The 16,745-nt window shown below is 41.6% G+C and overlaps 1 protein-coding gene across 1 annotated transcript in view; it reads right to left on the bottom strand.

Annotated features, from left to right (window-relative positions):
* RALGPS1 (Ral GEF with PH domain and SH3 binding motif 1) overlaps positions 1 to 16,745 on the bottom strand; it is a 1,949,641-nt gene that overhangs the window by 69,897 nt on the left and 1,862,999 nt on the right. The window contains exons 19-20 of the mRNA XM_086924714.1: positions 8,408 to 8,500; positions 2,742 to 2,847 (exon numbers count right to left, since the gene is read on the bottom strand). Of these exons, the coding sequence (XP_086780840.1) occupies positions 2,742 to 2,847; positions 8,408 to 8,500 (199 nt within the window). The remainder of the gene's footprint in view (positions 1 to 2,741; positions 2,848 to 8,407; positions 8,501 to 16,745) is intronic.

The raw sequence follows: 16,745 nt of genomic DNA, 5'->3' as shown, positions 1-16,745 counted from the left end.
AGAGGCTGAGAAATTCTCATCAGACCACCCATATGGCGGAGTATCTTCATATGAGATTAGTTTGTGGATCCAAACAACGCCCAGACCATCATATAGTATGTCTCAAGGTGAACGCGGGTTATTTATACCCATTCCAATTGAATAATTGGTAATGAACAGGTAGACGGGTGCATGCGTACTAAATGGTAAACTATCACCTGGATTCACTGCGCATTCCCTCAAAATCAGTATTTTCCACCACACATGCGCAACACGACCAATTAAGTCTTGTTCATTACCAATTATTCAATTGGAATGGGTATAAATAACCCGCGTTCACCTTGAGACATTACCTCCACTTCCTCTCGGACGCTAGAGAGGGGTACCGACGGAGAGGTAGGTCTCAGGGTTTGATGTTCCGTTTCTCTCTTTCTTCAAATCCACTGTGTCTGTTCCTCTTTGTGAGTATTCCGTGGTGGGATTGTAACAACTCCGAATCATCTCTAGTCTATGTTTAGAGACTTCGTTATAATCATTAAACAACTTTTGAAACTACCAAGTAATATTTGAACAGAGCACTCGTCATTTCATAGCCAGCTCCCTTCTTTTGTCAGCATTCGGTCTGGTCACTAGTGGGTTTCCCCTTTCAAACAATTAGGTTTTATTCAGTTTGTGCAACCCAGTATATTGTGAATTTAAGTGGGCATGATGGTTCTCATTGTGTCAACCTGTATTTTCAATCCTGCACAACAGAGCGGTGCCTCAGTTTTCCCGAGCGGATGCCGGGTGAGGTGAGGTCTACCACCCACACAAAGCTGGGTGAGTATTAATCATACTTCAATTAAGGTTTCTTTCCTAGATGTAAGCCAATGGGTTATGATCAAAAACAGCAGTCTACTTAGCCTGTGGGGTATAATATAGAGATAATACTGCTCTATGTGTGTCCTGTGTACTGTTTTAGTGGCAAATGTAGAGGTTTTTCTTATGTATAAACTATTATTTTTGTATGTGGTTCTCTATTATGTTTTTTTTGTAGTTAAGGATCACAATATTCAACATCCCTGGACACATTGGGGCTCCAAGGTCCGGGTAGGATGATTATAATTTTTATATAATTACACATACACTCATCTGTGGTGAAAAAAAGAATTTTTGTGCAGTAGCATTCCATTCTGATTTGGTCCTGAAGAAAGCCGGATAATACTCCCTCCTGGCTGAAACATGTCGACCGTCTGCACAGCTCCACTGGGTAGTCATATTGTCAGACTACCGGGCGTAGTTTTTATGTTTGATGCCAGAACAATATCCATTAAACATAATTTTTGTTCTGGTAATCAATTTTAAATTTCACTCACTTTCGCGCACTGCACCTCATCAGCAACCAATTGAGAATAACCCCTGGATGGAGACAACAATTGGTATCCACAACTATACCATCATATGATGGTCTGGGCGTTGTTTGGATCCACAAACTAATCTCATATGAAGATACTCCGCCATATGGGTGGTCTGATGAGAATTTCTCAGCCTCTGATTGGCCTCACTTATATTCAAGTGTGTTTCACCATTGTGAGCTAATCAATGCACAAAGAGTGCTGGCGGCATTTGCATTCTTTTAAAAATCTCAGTGACTTTAATAAAACCTGCCTCTTTTAGACAACCCTCCTCGTTCTTTTCATTATACTTAAAACATGAAGCAGTGTTTTGCTAAAAGTTGTAATCCACAAATGTGGGCCACTTTTTGTTAGGGTGCCTGGTCCTATTTTGGTTCCCAATCCAACTCTGGTTGTCGGAGACAAGCTGCCTTCGGCAGCTTTTCATGACTTGAGGCAGTATATGATGTGGGGCAGATCAAATATTATGCAGAAGTAAAGGAGACACTTGTATCTTGTATATTCAATAGACGGACATCTGTGCAACGTTGTGCACAACAACCGCTTAAAAAACACCAGTCCTCTTCGTGACGAAAAACAATTACTGAATCTGTCTTCTTGAGACTGTCAACCACTACCCGAGGGCACACTTCCTCTGTGACTACCATTCAGGGCTGACTGGTGAAGCTGTCAGTCAACCCAGCAGAAGTGCTTCAGGAAGGCCAATCACCACCTTCAAGCTGGCAAGTGCAACTCACTACTTGAATGTGATAGCTGTGCCAAGCAGAAGGTTAGGAGAAGCAAAAACCTGGGACCAACCAAAGGTTAGTCCAGTCTGAAAATAGGGTTTAAAGTAATAATCTACAACTCAAATGTAAACAGGTTACTCAAAAAGGACAATATGTCAAATTAACTCTAGGGAACTGGATACAGAAAGAGATACATAAATATAGAAATTAAGGTGTGTTTGCACCCATTTGGTAGTATGTGAAAACAGGTAGTGAATACAAAAGAGCAAAAAACATGTACCCAAAGATACACTCTGCCAAAACCACGACCGTACTCGTATATCATGTTACAATAAGTATGCAAGGCACCTAAACCCACATTAAGTATGTGTCCGCAAATTTGCTAGGATTGGTGTTGGAACAGTAAATTAACCTCTAACGTATGTGCCCCAAATATGCTGGCAGAGTTAGAATAGTAAATTAACCTAGCCCTATAATTGAGGAGAAGCTAGTTTGGGAAGGTGCTGAATTTAAAGCTGGTTGAAATGTTTGTATAGAGGTTACTGTGTATGGTTCATGATGTGCCAATGTTTCTGAGGTAGATGCTTGTGAAGTCCATGTCCTTCAGTGTCTCTCTTTTCACATGGATACAACATCTTACCTTTGTCTGGGTTATTGAGCTGGAAAACATCAGGATGCTCCGGGTCATCTGGCAGTACCACCATCCAACCAACAACTGAGACTTTTTTGCTGGGTGTAGATTTATACTGAAAAAGATAAACATATTTCATGTTTACAATCTCAACGTAACTGTTTTGGGAAATGAGAGCGAGGGAAGGAGCTGACGTTAAGTCTCTCCACTCATGGAAGGTAGTAAGAGCTCCGCGTTCAGCAAACTAGAGATGGCAGCATTTCTGTCATATATTGGACCAACATATTGGGATTAGAGTCTACGAATTATTGCGGTAGAGGAATAGTGGAATTATTATTACTTTATCTACTTATGTCTACAGCCTTCAACAGGTCACAGTTAAAAGGGCGAAACATGTGTTAGCTGTGTTGTGTTTGCTCGACCAAGAAATCTGTGTAAAACAGAACAAGAAAAATAGAAAAGCAAAACAGATAAAGACAGCTTAATTCAGTATTCACGGTTATCAGAAATGTTGTTTGGTATGAAATTTCTGCTTCATGTGCGCTGTCCCTTTACCTATGTTAACTCTTGTCTAGCTAAGCGTGATATCCGCTTTCCATACTCAGGTGTAGTAGAGTATCATGTAAGAACCATCAAAGATACACATTTTTCATATGACATGTTAATGTTAATGTTATTGGTATTTGTATAGCGCTAACTGTTACTCGAGGGTGTCCTGGCACTGTGTGAAGGCCTAATGAGGACTGAATGGCATGGGAGAAATAGCAGGATCAGTTTGAAAACAACCATGTTTTCAGTGCCTTCCTAAAGGCCGAAAGATTGGTCATGCTTTGCAGATATAATGGCAGAGCATTCCATGATCTGGCCGCATTCGCTGTAAAGCTTCTACCACCCCAGGTGGCTTTTTTTACCCTAGGGACATTTATGAATCTTGCATCTGAAGACTGCAGTGTTCTTTTAGGTGTATACCAGTGAAATCGCTGTTTTAAAAATTCTGGTCCGGTTCCCTGAAGGGCTTTAAAAACCATACACAGAGACCTAAATTGAGTACGCTTTCTTATCGTCAGCCAGTGAAGTATTTTGATTTTGGCTGAAATTGAATGGAACTTTGGTGTGCCTGTAAAGAGTCTAACTGCTGCATTCTGCAGAATCTGAAGCTTATTCAATGAACCTTCCTGGATTTTAAGATATAGACTGTTGCAGTAGTCTAATCTGGACATTATTAATGCAGTAACAACTGTTTGTTGCACATCTTTGGGTGGTAGTGGCATCATTTTTTTGCATGATATGAGGATATATGCAGTTGATGAGGCCACTGTGTTCACCTGGTCGCTGAAACTCAATTTGTCGTCTATCCAAACTCCCAAATTATTCACTTTTCTTATAGGAGTTGGTCAACAATCCAGGGTCCAGAAGTTGGGGTTGTTGCAAAACAACATGACTTCCCTTTTGCTGGAGTAGAGTTTCAAGCAGTTTTGCGCCATACACCTAGACACGGAGTTCATGCAGTCCTACACTCTTGACGCAGTTTCCTGGAACAATTCAGGTTGAATGGACACCACAATTTGGGTGTCATCCGTATAAGACGTCAAGGCGAAGCCAAAGGATTCAATTAGGGGTGCCAAGGAGGACACATAAATATTAAATAGTGTTGGGCCTAATGACGACCCCTGCGGCACACCGCAAGGTAGGGAAAATGATTCTGCTTCAAATTCTTCCATGGCCACCGTTTCCATTCTATCGGAAAGAAAGGATCAGAGAAGTTTCCAAGCAGGGCCCTTGAGTCCTCTCTCATCCAATCGGTCCATCAGCAAAGCATCATGGACTGTGTCAAATGCTGCAGATAGGTTCAGCATGATCAATGCAGCCTTTCCTCCCTGCTCAAGAATGGTCCTAATCTCCTCTGTGGATTTGAGAAGCACACTTTCCGTACTGTGGACCTCTCTGAAACCATACTGAGTTGGGTTAAGGGATGTTATTTAAGGTGTTGAATGGCATACATCACTGCAACCCAATTACAGTCCTCAATTTTTATTATAGGTCAGTTTAAAACACACAATCAAAAAATAAAAAGAGCAACAATACAAGCATAATGAAAAACTTGGAAGAAATAACATACAAATCATTTAATTAATATCATATATATAAAAAAAACACACACAAAGTACCTCTCTCTAAAAACCCTCCTGGTGTTCGGACAAAATATCGAGTCAAAAATATAAGGATGCAGAAATATTACATTTTTAATATTTTGACACAGAATATCGTGCGCAAAAATATATTTGGCAAAAATACAAATTGAAGGTAAAAAAGATCTCTTTTTCAAGTTTCTTTAAGTGTTTAAATAATATTCTAATTGTATATGATTTATATTGTTTGTGTAGTTGTTAATGTTTTATGTATAGTTTGTAATTTTAAGTTATTTATATTTATAATTTTATAGTAAAATTGTTATTTAGAGTGTCGTAGAAAATTAGTGCGTATTCAAATTAGTGCGTTTGGAACTTCCTGTGAATAATCTCAGTGAATACCTGTGAAGAAGGAGTAAGGACTCCGAAACGCGTTGGTGAAGAGAAATCTCAGAGCAGAAAATGCTGGTTTCCTGATTAATGAAGTTACTGTTGAACTGCCTGCTGGGTGAGTGCCTCTTTAAAGCTTGGACACTTTTTGGATAATATATATTTATTATGATCTTCGTTGTTTTCACCTCCTGGATGAGGAATAACAAATAAATGCGGACCACCGTTGTTGGACATATATTATTCCTTTCTTGTGGATTGTCCGCCATTGGGCATTTCAACCGTTACCTGCCTTAATCAAATGACAACGCTATGCTGTAAGATTGGATTTTTAAAGTGACAGGTGCTGTGATTTTCATAAATACTGACAACAGACTTGGTCTGGGATAAGCTGGTGACTCTTATTGTATAAACACTTAGGGGGTCATTATGATTGCGGATTTTCCGCATCCTCGGGGCCGGCGGAAGCCACCGCCGGCCCCGAGGATGCGGAAAATCTGCAGCGGACTGACCAAAGACCCACGGCCAGATTAGGATGGCTGGTGGGTCCTGGTTTCCGTCCGCAGCTTTTCCGCCACGGTCGGATTACAACCGCGGCGGAAAAGCTCTAATATGGTGACGGTGTCTGGAAGACACCGTCCACCATATTAGGATGGCCAGTAAAGTATGCTTTTCCGCGGCGGGTTTTCCGCCGCGGAAAAGCATACGGAACTTCACTGCGGGGGCCCGTTGCGGGCCCCCTAGGTGAAGGGGGGTGGGGGGTGCACATGGGGGGTACCTATGGTACCCCCCTGCAGTTGCATGCAGAAAGCGGCAGGCACCGCGCGGTGCCTGCCTCTTTCTGCATGCAAATGCAATGCGTGCATTTTTAACATTGCCGCGGGTGCAGCTTGAAGCTGCACCCGCGGCAATGTTAAAAATAGAGGATGTGACCGCAACCCTTGCGGTCACATCCTAATTGCACAGGAGGGAACTCCGCATGCCATGCGGAGGTTCCCTCCTGCTCTGGGGTCGCGGACGGACGCAAGTCCGTCCGCGATCCTAATCGACCCCTTAATAAGTGCATTGCACAAGCTCTAGCCTTTTCCAAAAACTTTATAACATTTATATACAGATGTTAAAAATTGTATACACTAATTAAGCAAAATAGACATGAATTAAGGTATAATAGCATTTTTGTCTGTTAAGTCAATACTGTGCTAAAAGTGCAAAATAAGTGCATAAAGTGACCATGTGCGTGCAAATCTGCCTAAAAAACCATGGCCTGCCAATAAAGTGAGTAAATGCATGTAGATGCTATATTATAATAATAACAGCAAATCCGCGAAAGGGTCATGGCTTTCTAATAAACTGCATTATTACATGTCCGTGCTTATGTTTATACTAGCAGCAAGCGAGTTTCAATTCTTCAATTCCTCAAATTGACAAATATATTCCCTCGCATTTCATCAAATAGTTTTGTTGTTAATAAAATTCAAATGGATGGATTCATATTCTGCGTAAACAAACAATTTTCACAGATAGTTCTAGTCCTATCTAAAATGGTAACATATGGCAATACAAATATTCAAACATCCTAAAATGCATTGTCTGTATGAATTCTTCTACCTTTAGATATCCTAACCTTTACTATGATTATAGCTAGGTGTAGAGCTCCTTACTGGAATTAGGACCTGCAGGAATCATGGTGTCTAAGTCTAAGATGTAGCGTGTTTCCAACCTCATTAGTTTTTCTTCCTGGTTACCACCTCTCTTTTGTATGGGAACAGCATCTATTAAGAAATATTTAAAATATTTAAGATCGCTGTTATGGATTTCCCTGAAGTGTCTTACCACCGGGTAAGCGGGATCCTGATTAATATTAGCCTTGGTATGCTGGAGTATCATTTTGTGTGACTGCAATTCTGTGCTTCCAACATTCTGGAGTCCACATGTACATTCCAATATGTAAATAGCTTGTTCTGTTTTACATGTAAGAAGTTTATGAATTGTTTGTGCCCTATCACTAAAAGGTGTTTGGTATGTGGCTTTGTTCATACAATATCTACAGGCTTTGCAGGTATTCTTTTCTATTGCTTACTCTTATGTGTAATTAAATTGGTATTTTGTTGTTATGTTTTTAAATTTATTTTGTGAGTATATATATATATATATATATACGCACACACATATATACTTATATGCATTATGCATATATCGATATATACTTCTTATGATATTAAATTATAGAAATAGAACATTATAATATAAATTACAATTATTATTAGTAATCATAGTTTTACATTTTATAAGTTGAAATAAACATACACACATACATATATACATGTTTCTTCAAATTATATATAGTTATATATTTATGTATTATATTGATTAAATATATTTAATTTACATTATATTACTGTTACATGTTAAAATATTAAATGTTTACTACATTTAACTATCTTAAATAGCAAAATGTTTGTATATATTTTTCGATATTAGTGTACAGTGTTATTTTTTGGGGGATACTTTTGTCATTTACATTATATGTATAAGAAAACAATATTTTTGTGCTCAATATTTTTGTCACAATATTTATTACCACAATATTTTGGGGGTTCGATAAGTTGTCAGAAAACCAGCCCTCCCTCATGCACCAAGAAGTGACACAGAATACTTCGAATTATTGGGGGTTTATACGCCTTCTTCCATGCTCCACTTGTGCAGTGGTGAATTGCAATAATATACCTATTGCGTCCATGAGTGGCTTAAGGCTATTGGACCACAGATGTAGCAACAACTCGTTTTGCTGTTTACAAGAAGTTTGCAAAGGGTCCTGCTATAAGTTCACCTGTGTCCAGGCAAATAATATCTCTTTGCAAAGCAGCGATAGTATGCCTTATTTCTTTAGCGAATTTGTCTTTATTAACATAAACATTTTAAAAAGTCCTACTTTTCATGGAAATCTGAGAATCTCATAGAAATTTTGAAACTTTGTGAATTTGCAAAGTTTTCTATAGACCTTCGAGAAAGCTGCAAAACCTTCCACTTCACTGAACCCTACCACAACCAGTCATATGAGGGATGTATTCTTGGTCCAGCACAGCTACAAATGGCACGAACATAATATAACATAAAATATGACATGCCGGCGTTCAAAAGTGAAATATTTCTCACGTGTTTCCTTTCTGTGCCTCGGATGGACTTTGTCCCATAGAATACGAGAGTAGATCCCGACAGTGTAAGCCAGTATCTAGTCCATGATGAGAGCTAGATGACAAATTAAAAACATAAACATTATTGAAACAGTCTGTAGTTTGGCAAACTAAATGTTCATTATTCATACAGTCTTAATGCATATTGAAGGCTAGAAGGAAAGGTGCAATTGCTGGTATGAAACTAGACACACATGCTGAATTATTAATGAACAAGAGCACACATTTTTCAGAAGATTCACTGAAGCTACTTGTGAACTAAGCTATCTTATAAAGGTTTGTCTGGCAATGGCCACAAAAGGAATACATTTGTGCCAAAGTCTATCATTCAGGATTTGTAAAGCGCGGCTGCTTCCCCCGTGAGGGTCTCGAGGCGCTGTAAGAGAATTCACAATTGACTGCTCTAAAGTAATAAGGTATGTTTAGATTTAGAATGACGCAAGCAACGATGCATTCAGTGGTGCTTATGGTGATTCTTAAAATATCCTGACATTCTTAGTAATACCGCTTTTTATGTAAGACGCACCATATTTTAATATATAGCAACAAACAAAACCCTAATATATGTAAGTCTGATTTCACGATGTGTACTATTTAATAGACAGCCACCATGTGACGGTGCGCCACAGAGTTGCTGAGTGACTCAAAAAGGACTGATATGTACTCTTTCAGATTTAGGTCCTAATTACGAGTTTGGTGTTCCAATGGACCACCAAATCCATGGTGGCTATGTGGCTACTGCCGCACCGGCAGTCCAACCGCCGTGTTCTGAATTGGGCGGTCGGACCACCATGGGACTGCTGCTATCATAGATCCCTGGCGGTCTTTCAGTGGTCTGAGGCCTGCAATATGCTGACAGTGCAGCTGCTGAACAGTCAAGCATATTATGAGTTTCCTCACCACCACAGTTTCCATGGCGGTGAGCTTGCCACGAAAAGTGTGGAGTTGAGGAAACTAAGTGGGCCCCCCCAGGCCCCCTGTTGCTTCAGGGCCAGGAGATGCATGCAGGGGGGCACATGTTGTGTCCCCTCTGTCTGCACACACCCCTAGTTCCTGCATGGCGTGGACTTCACACCCATGCCACACAGGAACACACTTTGGCAGTCCCAAGGGGATGCCTTGCTAAGGTTCACATAGGGGCCTTAGCATGGCACCGCCATGGGACCACCAAAGCAGGACCGCCTGACCTGGATTCCAGTTGGAATCTGGTGGGCAGTCTCAGTACAGGTTTAGTGGTGTGGCAGCGGGGCACTGGCATGGCATACTGGCAAACTCATAAACAGCCCATAGTCAGCGGGGACGTCAAGATGAGCAGCAGTCCCAGGAACATAATTCACACTTAGTTTATTTCAGAAGCAGCGCCATGAATCTGTGTCAAGGAACTGAGTTTCACCTGACAGGACAGGCCCATCAAGACTCAAACACATTTGGGATTGCCTTGCTGTTCTAGTCAGAGGGGACAAGGACTAGTGGTTTGGGCTTCACTGCTGCTTTTGGGGTGTGGTCAAGAAAGGGTTGCAAAATACTGTTATTCTTCCATAGTCCTACAGAATAAGTGAGTTATTCCAAGTGGTCTGGGTATGCCCAGACAGAGGTTTTCTGTGTCCTGGCTGTTCAAGTGACACCTTACTGCTGAGGTACAGCCAGACAGACATGCCTCTTGGGGGAGGCTGGTGTTCTTGAAATAGTAGTTTAGGAGTTGGTCTTTTTGGGGAATGATCACAAGAACTTTGCTGCCCTTCTCCAATGTCATATGAAGCAAAGTACATTATTGGAAAGAAACTGTACTCAAGGGATTTTCAAGTGGATAAGAACAATTCACCCATTTCCATCCATTGCAGTGGAATTATGGTTCCAAACCATTGATGTATCTAATTCCGGAACTCTATTAAGACGGGACGCTCACAACACATCCTTTCTAAGCAGCCATCCGGTATGGTGGAGCAAACTCATTTTAGGAGTAGATGAACATTTACAGACTCTTAAAATGCCTTTTATACATTGTTATAAAGTCTTGCTGTTGCAAATTACATTTGGCCTATTATTCTTAAAATAATTTAGTACTGTGGTACATCCCATTGTCAAAATCATCATGTAGGAAGAACTATTATAGATTTTGGTAATTATAATGAAAGTATGGACAGCCTCCGGAATGATTTCTTTATGTAGGGGAGATAGTCCTCACGCTCAACATACAGCTATACCATTCTTACTTTTTGATTGACTTCCTGAATGACCCTGTGTTTATCCCTCAGTAAATGTAACAACTGTGAACCCACTGACGGTGATCTATGTGCCAGGGTGGTGCTTCACCAGAAGAACACAGCACATACAGTGTCTGCACCCTATAGACTCCTATAGAGACACTTCTGACCCCTGAATTAGCCCTCCTTCAACCAGTTCCTTGTTCTATTTTGGAGTTTATGAGACTCCTAGAGCACCAGCTTGGGGAGAGGTCAGACCAGGGCAAAGGCACCTCATGCTGCATGGCTGGGACCAAGCCTGGTTCATCAGAGATCCAGGCAGAGGAACCCAGCTTTGAAGAATACAGTCTTGCTGTCCTGGAAAGAGAGGAGATGCCTGACCCTGACAGTGATTACAAGACAAAGGTATCTGGGTAGAGGATGAAATTAGGAGCGGAGCCTGCCCAGAGACCACTGGAATCTACCGGCAGCTGGTCGCAGACACACTGAAGACATCTGCTTCACTGAGTCCTAAGGACATTCTTGGAACAGAGGACTGGTCTGCATGATGCTGTCCCTGCACAAAACCCTGTCTGCTGGACAGCATGAAGCTGCTATTGTGTGTGGGTTAGAAAGGACAGAAGACACGGAGTCAGGAACTTACACTAAACTATATTTTATTAGTAATGCCCTTTTTGATCCTCTTCTTCTCCTGCTGTGGGAGCTTAACTTCACCTTTGCAGACCCTGCTGTTACCTACTGTAGAATACCCTGCTCCTCCCACAACTCCAGTCCAGTCCCGGGAAGGGAAGTCCAGGAAGTGGGACCCAGTGTTCCTGTGTGTCATTGTTTTGACTCTTAGCTATATCATTTGTTCTTCAACTCATTGTTGTGTTCATGTGCTTTGTGGATAGGGAGGATCACACACATATATGATCCGTGAGAAAGTTCCAGTGAGGTAACGCATCTCAATATGATCAGTCTCGTAATGATGACTAGCGGAGTCAACCCTTCGAGGGTTCAAGCTTGTGACTGGCAGCTCACTGCCTTTCTCATTGATAGGTGTTTTGCTCCATTTCATGCCCTGTCTGTATTTATTTAGTTGGATCTTTGCTCTAGTGTCACTTCCCTTTGTTTGCTTTGGGGCACTCATCTGCCCTTGGCATTGATGTTGTTGAATATGTGTCCTCTGTACTGCTTGCTTGTCAGGGTCTTGAGTGCCATTTCATGGTCTCTTGTTTCTACGAAGTACCCTTACAATTCCTATTTTTTTTAGGAATGAGCGACTGCACAATAGCCGCTATACTTCCTCATGAGTGATCATCGGTCACTTCTAGAAAAAACAACATGGGGAAGCATTGCTACTAACCCTGGGCGTAGTTCGCGAAGTAGCGCTATGCGTAGCCACGCGAAGTGCACTTCACAGTACACGAGCTGCGCATAGCTTCGCAAACTGCGTAGTGCACTGTGCCAGATGCTGTTCGAACTGATTGCACAGTGATGGATGCTTGTCCGCACTGTGCAATCAGTGCTAACTGCAGCTTGCACAGGGCAAGAGGTCTCTTTCTGCTGCTCGAATAGATTTCTACTCGAGAGGCAGCTTTCTCAACGCGGACTGGTAGTTTCTCATCGTGAGCGGTCGCGAGCATAGGCGACCACCCGCAATGAGAAACCTGACCTCCTCGCGTTGAGAAGCTCGCCGGGAGGTTTATTTTCCACGCTTGGGATCGGCAACTTGATGTTGCTGATCGCGAGAGACTTAGAAAGCCCATTCAAAAACCCATTTCCAGAGCTACACAAGGGTTTTTGTCTTTCACTCCAAACAAGAGACCTGTTGGCTGAGGTTGATCACCCTGCTTCTGAAACCGTTTGAGCCATCTCCGGACATAATGGGGTCAGAGATCCTGGGGTTTAAAGGAGATGTAACACGTTGATCCTAACCAGTAGTTGCTCATTTGCCAGTGGAAGCCAGTAAGGGTCCAAGGGTGCCCTTCTACCTGAAAAGTGCAACCGTGGCCAGCAAGTTAATAAATAAGGGCTTCATAAGTTTAGTAATAGGTAGGGACCAACTGTCCTTCCCCTGAATTGGGCCACCCACCACCAACCATTGGCTCGCCACTGGCCCTGTTAATTGGTCAGTGTAGCTTTTACTTTCAAAACCACAAGTTTAAATCCCTAAAAAATATAATCTTATGAGAATTTTGAATCCCTGGCCAAATTTTGGTTTTGATCTTAGAGTTGTTTTGCAGATTCTCAGCCACTTTTGCTCACCCCTGCTGAATTCTGCCTAATTGAAATCATCACCTCATTTCACTTTAATCCCCCACCAGACACACCCTACCCTTTATCTCACTTTTGCAGGTTCTTCTGTATCCCCGCTTTCTTTCTTTGTCATCGTTTTTCTGTCTTTCACTTCCTCCTTCTTTCCCCATTTTTGTTTTTCTCTTTCTTGGTCTAGGTAAATGTCTGATGAGGAAAAATAATTGCCGGTCATCAAAAATGAGTGCCTGTGGCCCCCACGGGCAACCACCACCTCAGATTAAGCACTGGTTACAAGGCCTCAGAGCATACACTCAATGGGTTTTGTGGTGCTAATAAGAGCAGGGAGTGCCTGCTTTTATCCCAGCTCATTTAATGCTAGAAGAACAGAGTCAAGTTTTCATAAGTGGGTGCTGGAAAATGAGCCAAAAAGAAAGTGTCAGAGGGATAATTTGCAGAAAGTCTGACACAAGACAAGGTAGGGCAGATCTCTCAGTTCATAGTTCATGCAGCCTGAAGGTGAAGATATGGTGCTTAATGGTACCAATCCCCACTGACAGGCTATAGCAGACCATGGTGCTGACTCCGCCGTCATGCAGTACCATACAGAGGTCATCCAGGACCGCAGGTGAGAGCAACTTCATCCTCCTACCAGGGCAGAAGTCTGCCTGGTATCACCCACGGTACATAACGATTCTATAAAATTACTAAGGGCCTGATTTAGATTTTTCATTTGTCACCCCGTGTGGGACGGGTATGCTCAGATGTGAGTCCCGTGCTCTGCATGCCACTGGAGTCAAGCTATCCTGGCTGAAGAGGGCTGAAAGCCCGAAATCGGTCCCAGGATGCTTGTTTCAAGTCCAGGGATGACCTAGCCCAGCAGTTCGGGCTGGACTGTTCCCATTGGGCGCAGGATCAAGACTGATTTGCATATGGCAGGGTCCAAACTGGAATGGCATGGTGAGCAAAAAAAACTATGGATTTAGGGCCAGATCTCTGTACTGCAGTGAATGTATGATATTGTACTGCATTCTGTCCATCAATTGTTCTTTTTGCACCTGGTTTAGATCTTGGCAGACGGGCTCCTCCAACACAATAGTGATGGATCTGCCAAGATCTAAGTAAGGCCACTAATAAGGGAACAACTTGGCCTGCAAAATGTTTAGCTGCCGAGGGGAACAATGGAAATGAATAGAAATTTGACATAACTGAGAGTTCTGAACCAAGTTTTTGAGAAATGGTGTAATTAGAACCTGTTTGAATACAGCTGGATTAATTCCTGAGGGGAGAACAGACATTAAGATAGGACATAAAGATGCTGAAACAGTATGTCAGACTTCTTTGAAAAGGGCACTGATCCAAAGGTGAAGCCAACTCAGGATTCATCCAAGCCTGAAAAAAAGAAAGGCAAGTGGCTGATGTGAGGAAAGTTTAGTCTCCAATGTGATTAAGAAGAGTAGGTAGGGATGTAACATCTTTGTTAATAATCTGTTCTCAAATCTTGCCCACCTTCCTGTGAAAGAATAGTTCAATAACATTAAAAAGTTCTTGGGAGGGTGGAACACATTGAAACATAGATGGAGACCTGCCAGTTCATTTATCTGAGTATTTGAGGACATTTTATTATGCTTCAAATAGAAATCTAAATAAGCAGTTCTAACATCCTTTTGTAAGAGCTGTGGAGTATTTTAAACAGCTCAAGCAGAAGAAAGGAGTGTTATTTTGCATTTTTTAAGACTTTGGAATTTGGCACAGAAGAGAAGAGCCAATGAAGAGAAGAGCCAAAGTTGGACTATACTAACCTCACTAGAACAATATAATCAGACGTTGGCTGAATTGAGTCACAAAAACCCAGTGCCAGGGTTTTAGTCGGATTGCCATAGAGAATTAATAGTCAGCTGGAGCATAATGTCTTCAGTTGAGATTTGCACCAATCACAAAAAGTGGAAAGACCACTACAGGAAGTTAGGATGTTCCATGGTAGAGCAATCCCAAAGTGTAAGAAAGATTGATTGATCCACATCAGAGGTACTAACATTAATGTTTTAGAATAAGAGAATGGAGCTCAATGCATGTATTTTGTTAGGTCTGGGAATCTCTATCCATTGCAAAAGGTCTAGATGGGTGTGTATGTTGGGCGGAACAAAAATCCATTTGTCTAAATGGCCACAGATGTGAAAACTGATGTCACACATGATAAAAACCTTCCCAACAGACGCCAAAAAGGCTAACTCATTGAAGGCAAAGTCTAATTTGTAAAGGGGTTTGCAGGCTGGGAGTGTAGTGGGTGTAAAATTAGGCATAAGAGAAAAGTTAATTAAGAGTGGGACTGGGAGAAATTTTAGTTATGTTGGTGAAATTCACAAAATTCACTTAAGTGGATCTTGACTTCCAGAAAATGGGGTAGAATCACCTTAATGGTAACATTTTAGTAGGTTCTGGTGGTTGGTATGCTGCCACACCTCTTGTTCAAAGAGTAGGCAGTGCATAAAAGATGATCTGAAGATTGGACTGTGACGTGCGTCTCTGGCACCATTGTGTACCCAGGATTCAGTAAGAAGCATGCAGTATTACTTCCCAGGAGTTTTCAGGCCAGCAGTGGACATGTTCACAGTTAGCCTTGATGTCACAACGAGACTGGATCTTTTAAAAAGGTGGATTAGGTTTTAGGAAACGCAGAGGTTGAATGCATGACGTCACAACGCATACTTTTACAATGCATACCTTTACAACACATTTTTTACAATGCAACATCCATTACAACACATTCCATTACAACGCATGCCATTACAACACATTTTTTTAAACTACCTTTACAACACATTCCATTACAACGCATACTACCTTTACAACGCATACCATTACATTGCATGTATGGTAAGTATTGGATAGTGTAGGGGTAAAAATTACTATTCTAACTCCAGGGGATGCAACAGTAGGGTAAGTGTTGGATAGTGTAGCGGTAAAAATTACTATTCTAACTCCAGGGGGTGCAACAGTAGGGTAAGTGTTGGATAGTGTAGGGGTAAAAATTACTATTCTAACTCCAGGGGGTGCAACAGTAGGGAAAGTGTTGGATAGTGTAGGGGTAAAAATTACTATTCTAACTCCAGGGGGTGCAACAGTAGGGTAATTGTTGGATAGTGTAAGGGTGCTATGCGTTGTGATGGTATGCGTTGTAATGGTATGCGTTGTAATGACTGCGTTGTAATGACATGCGTTGTAGTGGTATGCGCTGTAGTGTCAGGCGTTGTAATGGTTGCGTTGTAATGGCATGCGATGTAATGGATGTTGTGTTGTAAAAGTTTTGTTGTAATGGTAGTGCGTTGTAAAAGTTGCGTTGTAAAGGTTGTTTCCCAAGAGGTTGAGGTCTCAGAGGGCCTCAGAGGATCTCGGATGATAACTAATGTAAAAAGTTATTAAACTGTGCCAGGGGCAACAGAAGAGCTACTGAAATGCAGATTAAGGAGTTCACTTCTACTGTATTGAAGGTAGGGCCTCAAATAGGCTATTGAAAAGGGTAGTTTGGCTAGTCCTGAATGGATCCAGCTTGGTCTCCCTGGGCACGCATGTGCTGGAGCTGGACTAAAATACCTGAAGCTATGATAGAAATAGTGTATAGATAGAACAACCAGGTCTTTGCTGTGGACAAAAGCAACTTACATAGAGCAAAGAAAAGGGGAGGAAGCAAGTGGGCAAAGAACTGTTGTACTTAATTTAGCTTTTCAAAAATACTATGTAACCATGTTTAGTACCACACCATATCCTGAAGATTTCATCAATAAAATGTTTCAGTGAAATAAAAAGTTGTCTTATTGATGAAAAAGTATATGAAAATACATTTGTATTTCAGTTATC

This window comes from Lissotriton vulgaris, chromosome 5 (genome assembly GCF_964263255.1).
Source record: "Lissotriton vulgaris chromosome 5, aLisVul1.2, whole genome shotgun sequence".
Lineage (NCBI taxonomy): Eukaryota > Metazoa > Chordata > Amphibia > Caudata > Salamandridae > Lissotriton > Lissotriton vulgaris.
Note: the sequence above shows the minus strand (reverse complement) of the source record. Positions and strands in the feature narration are given on the sequence as shown.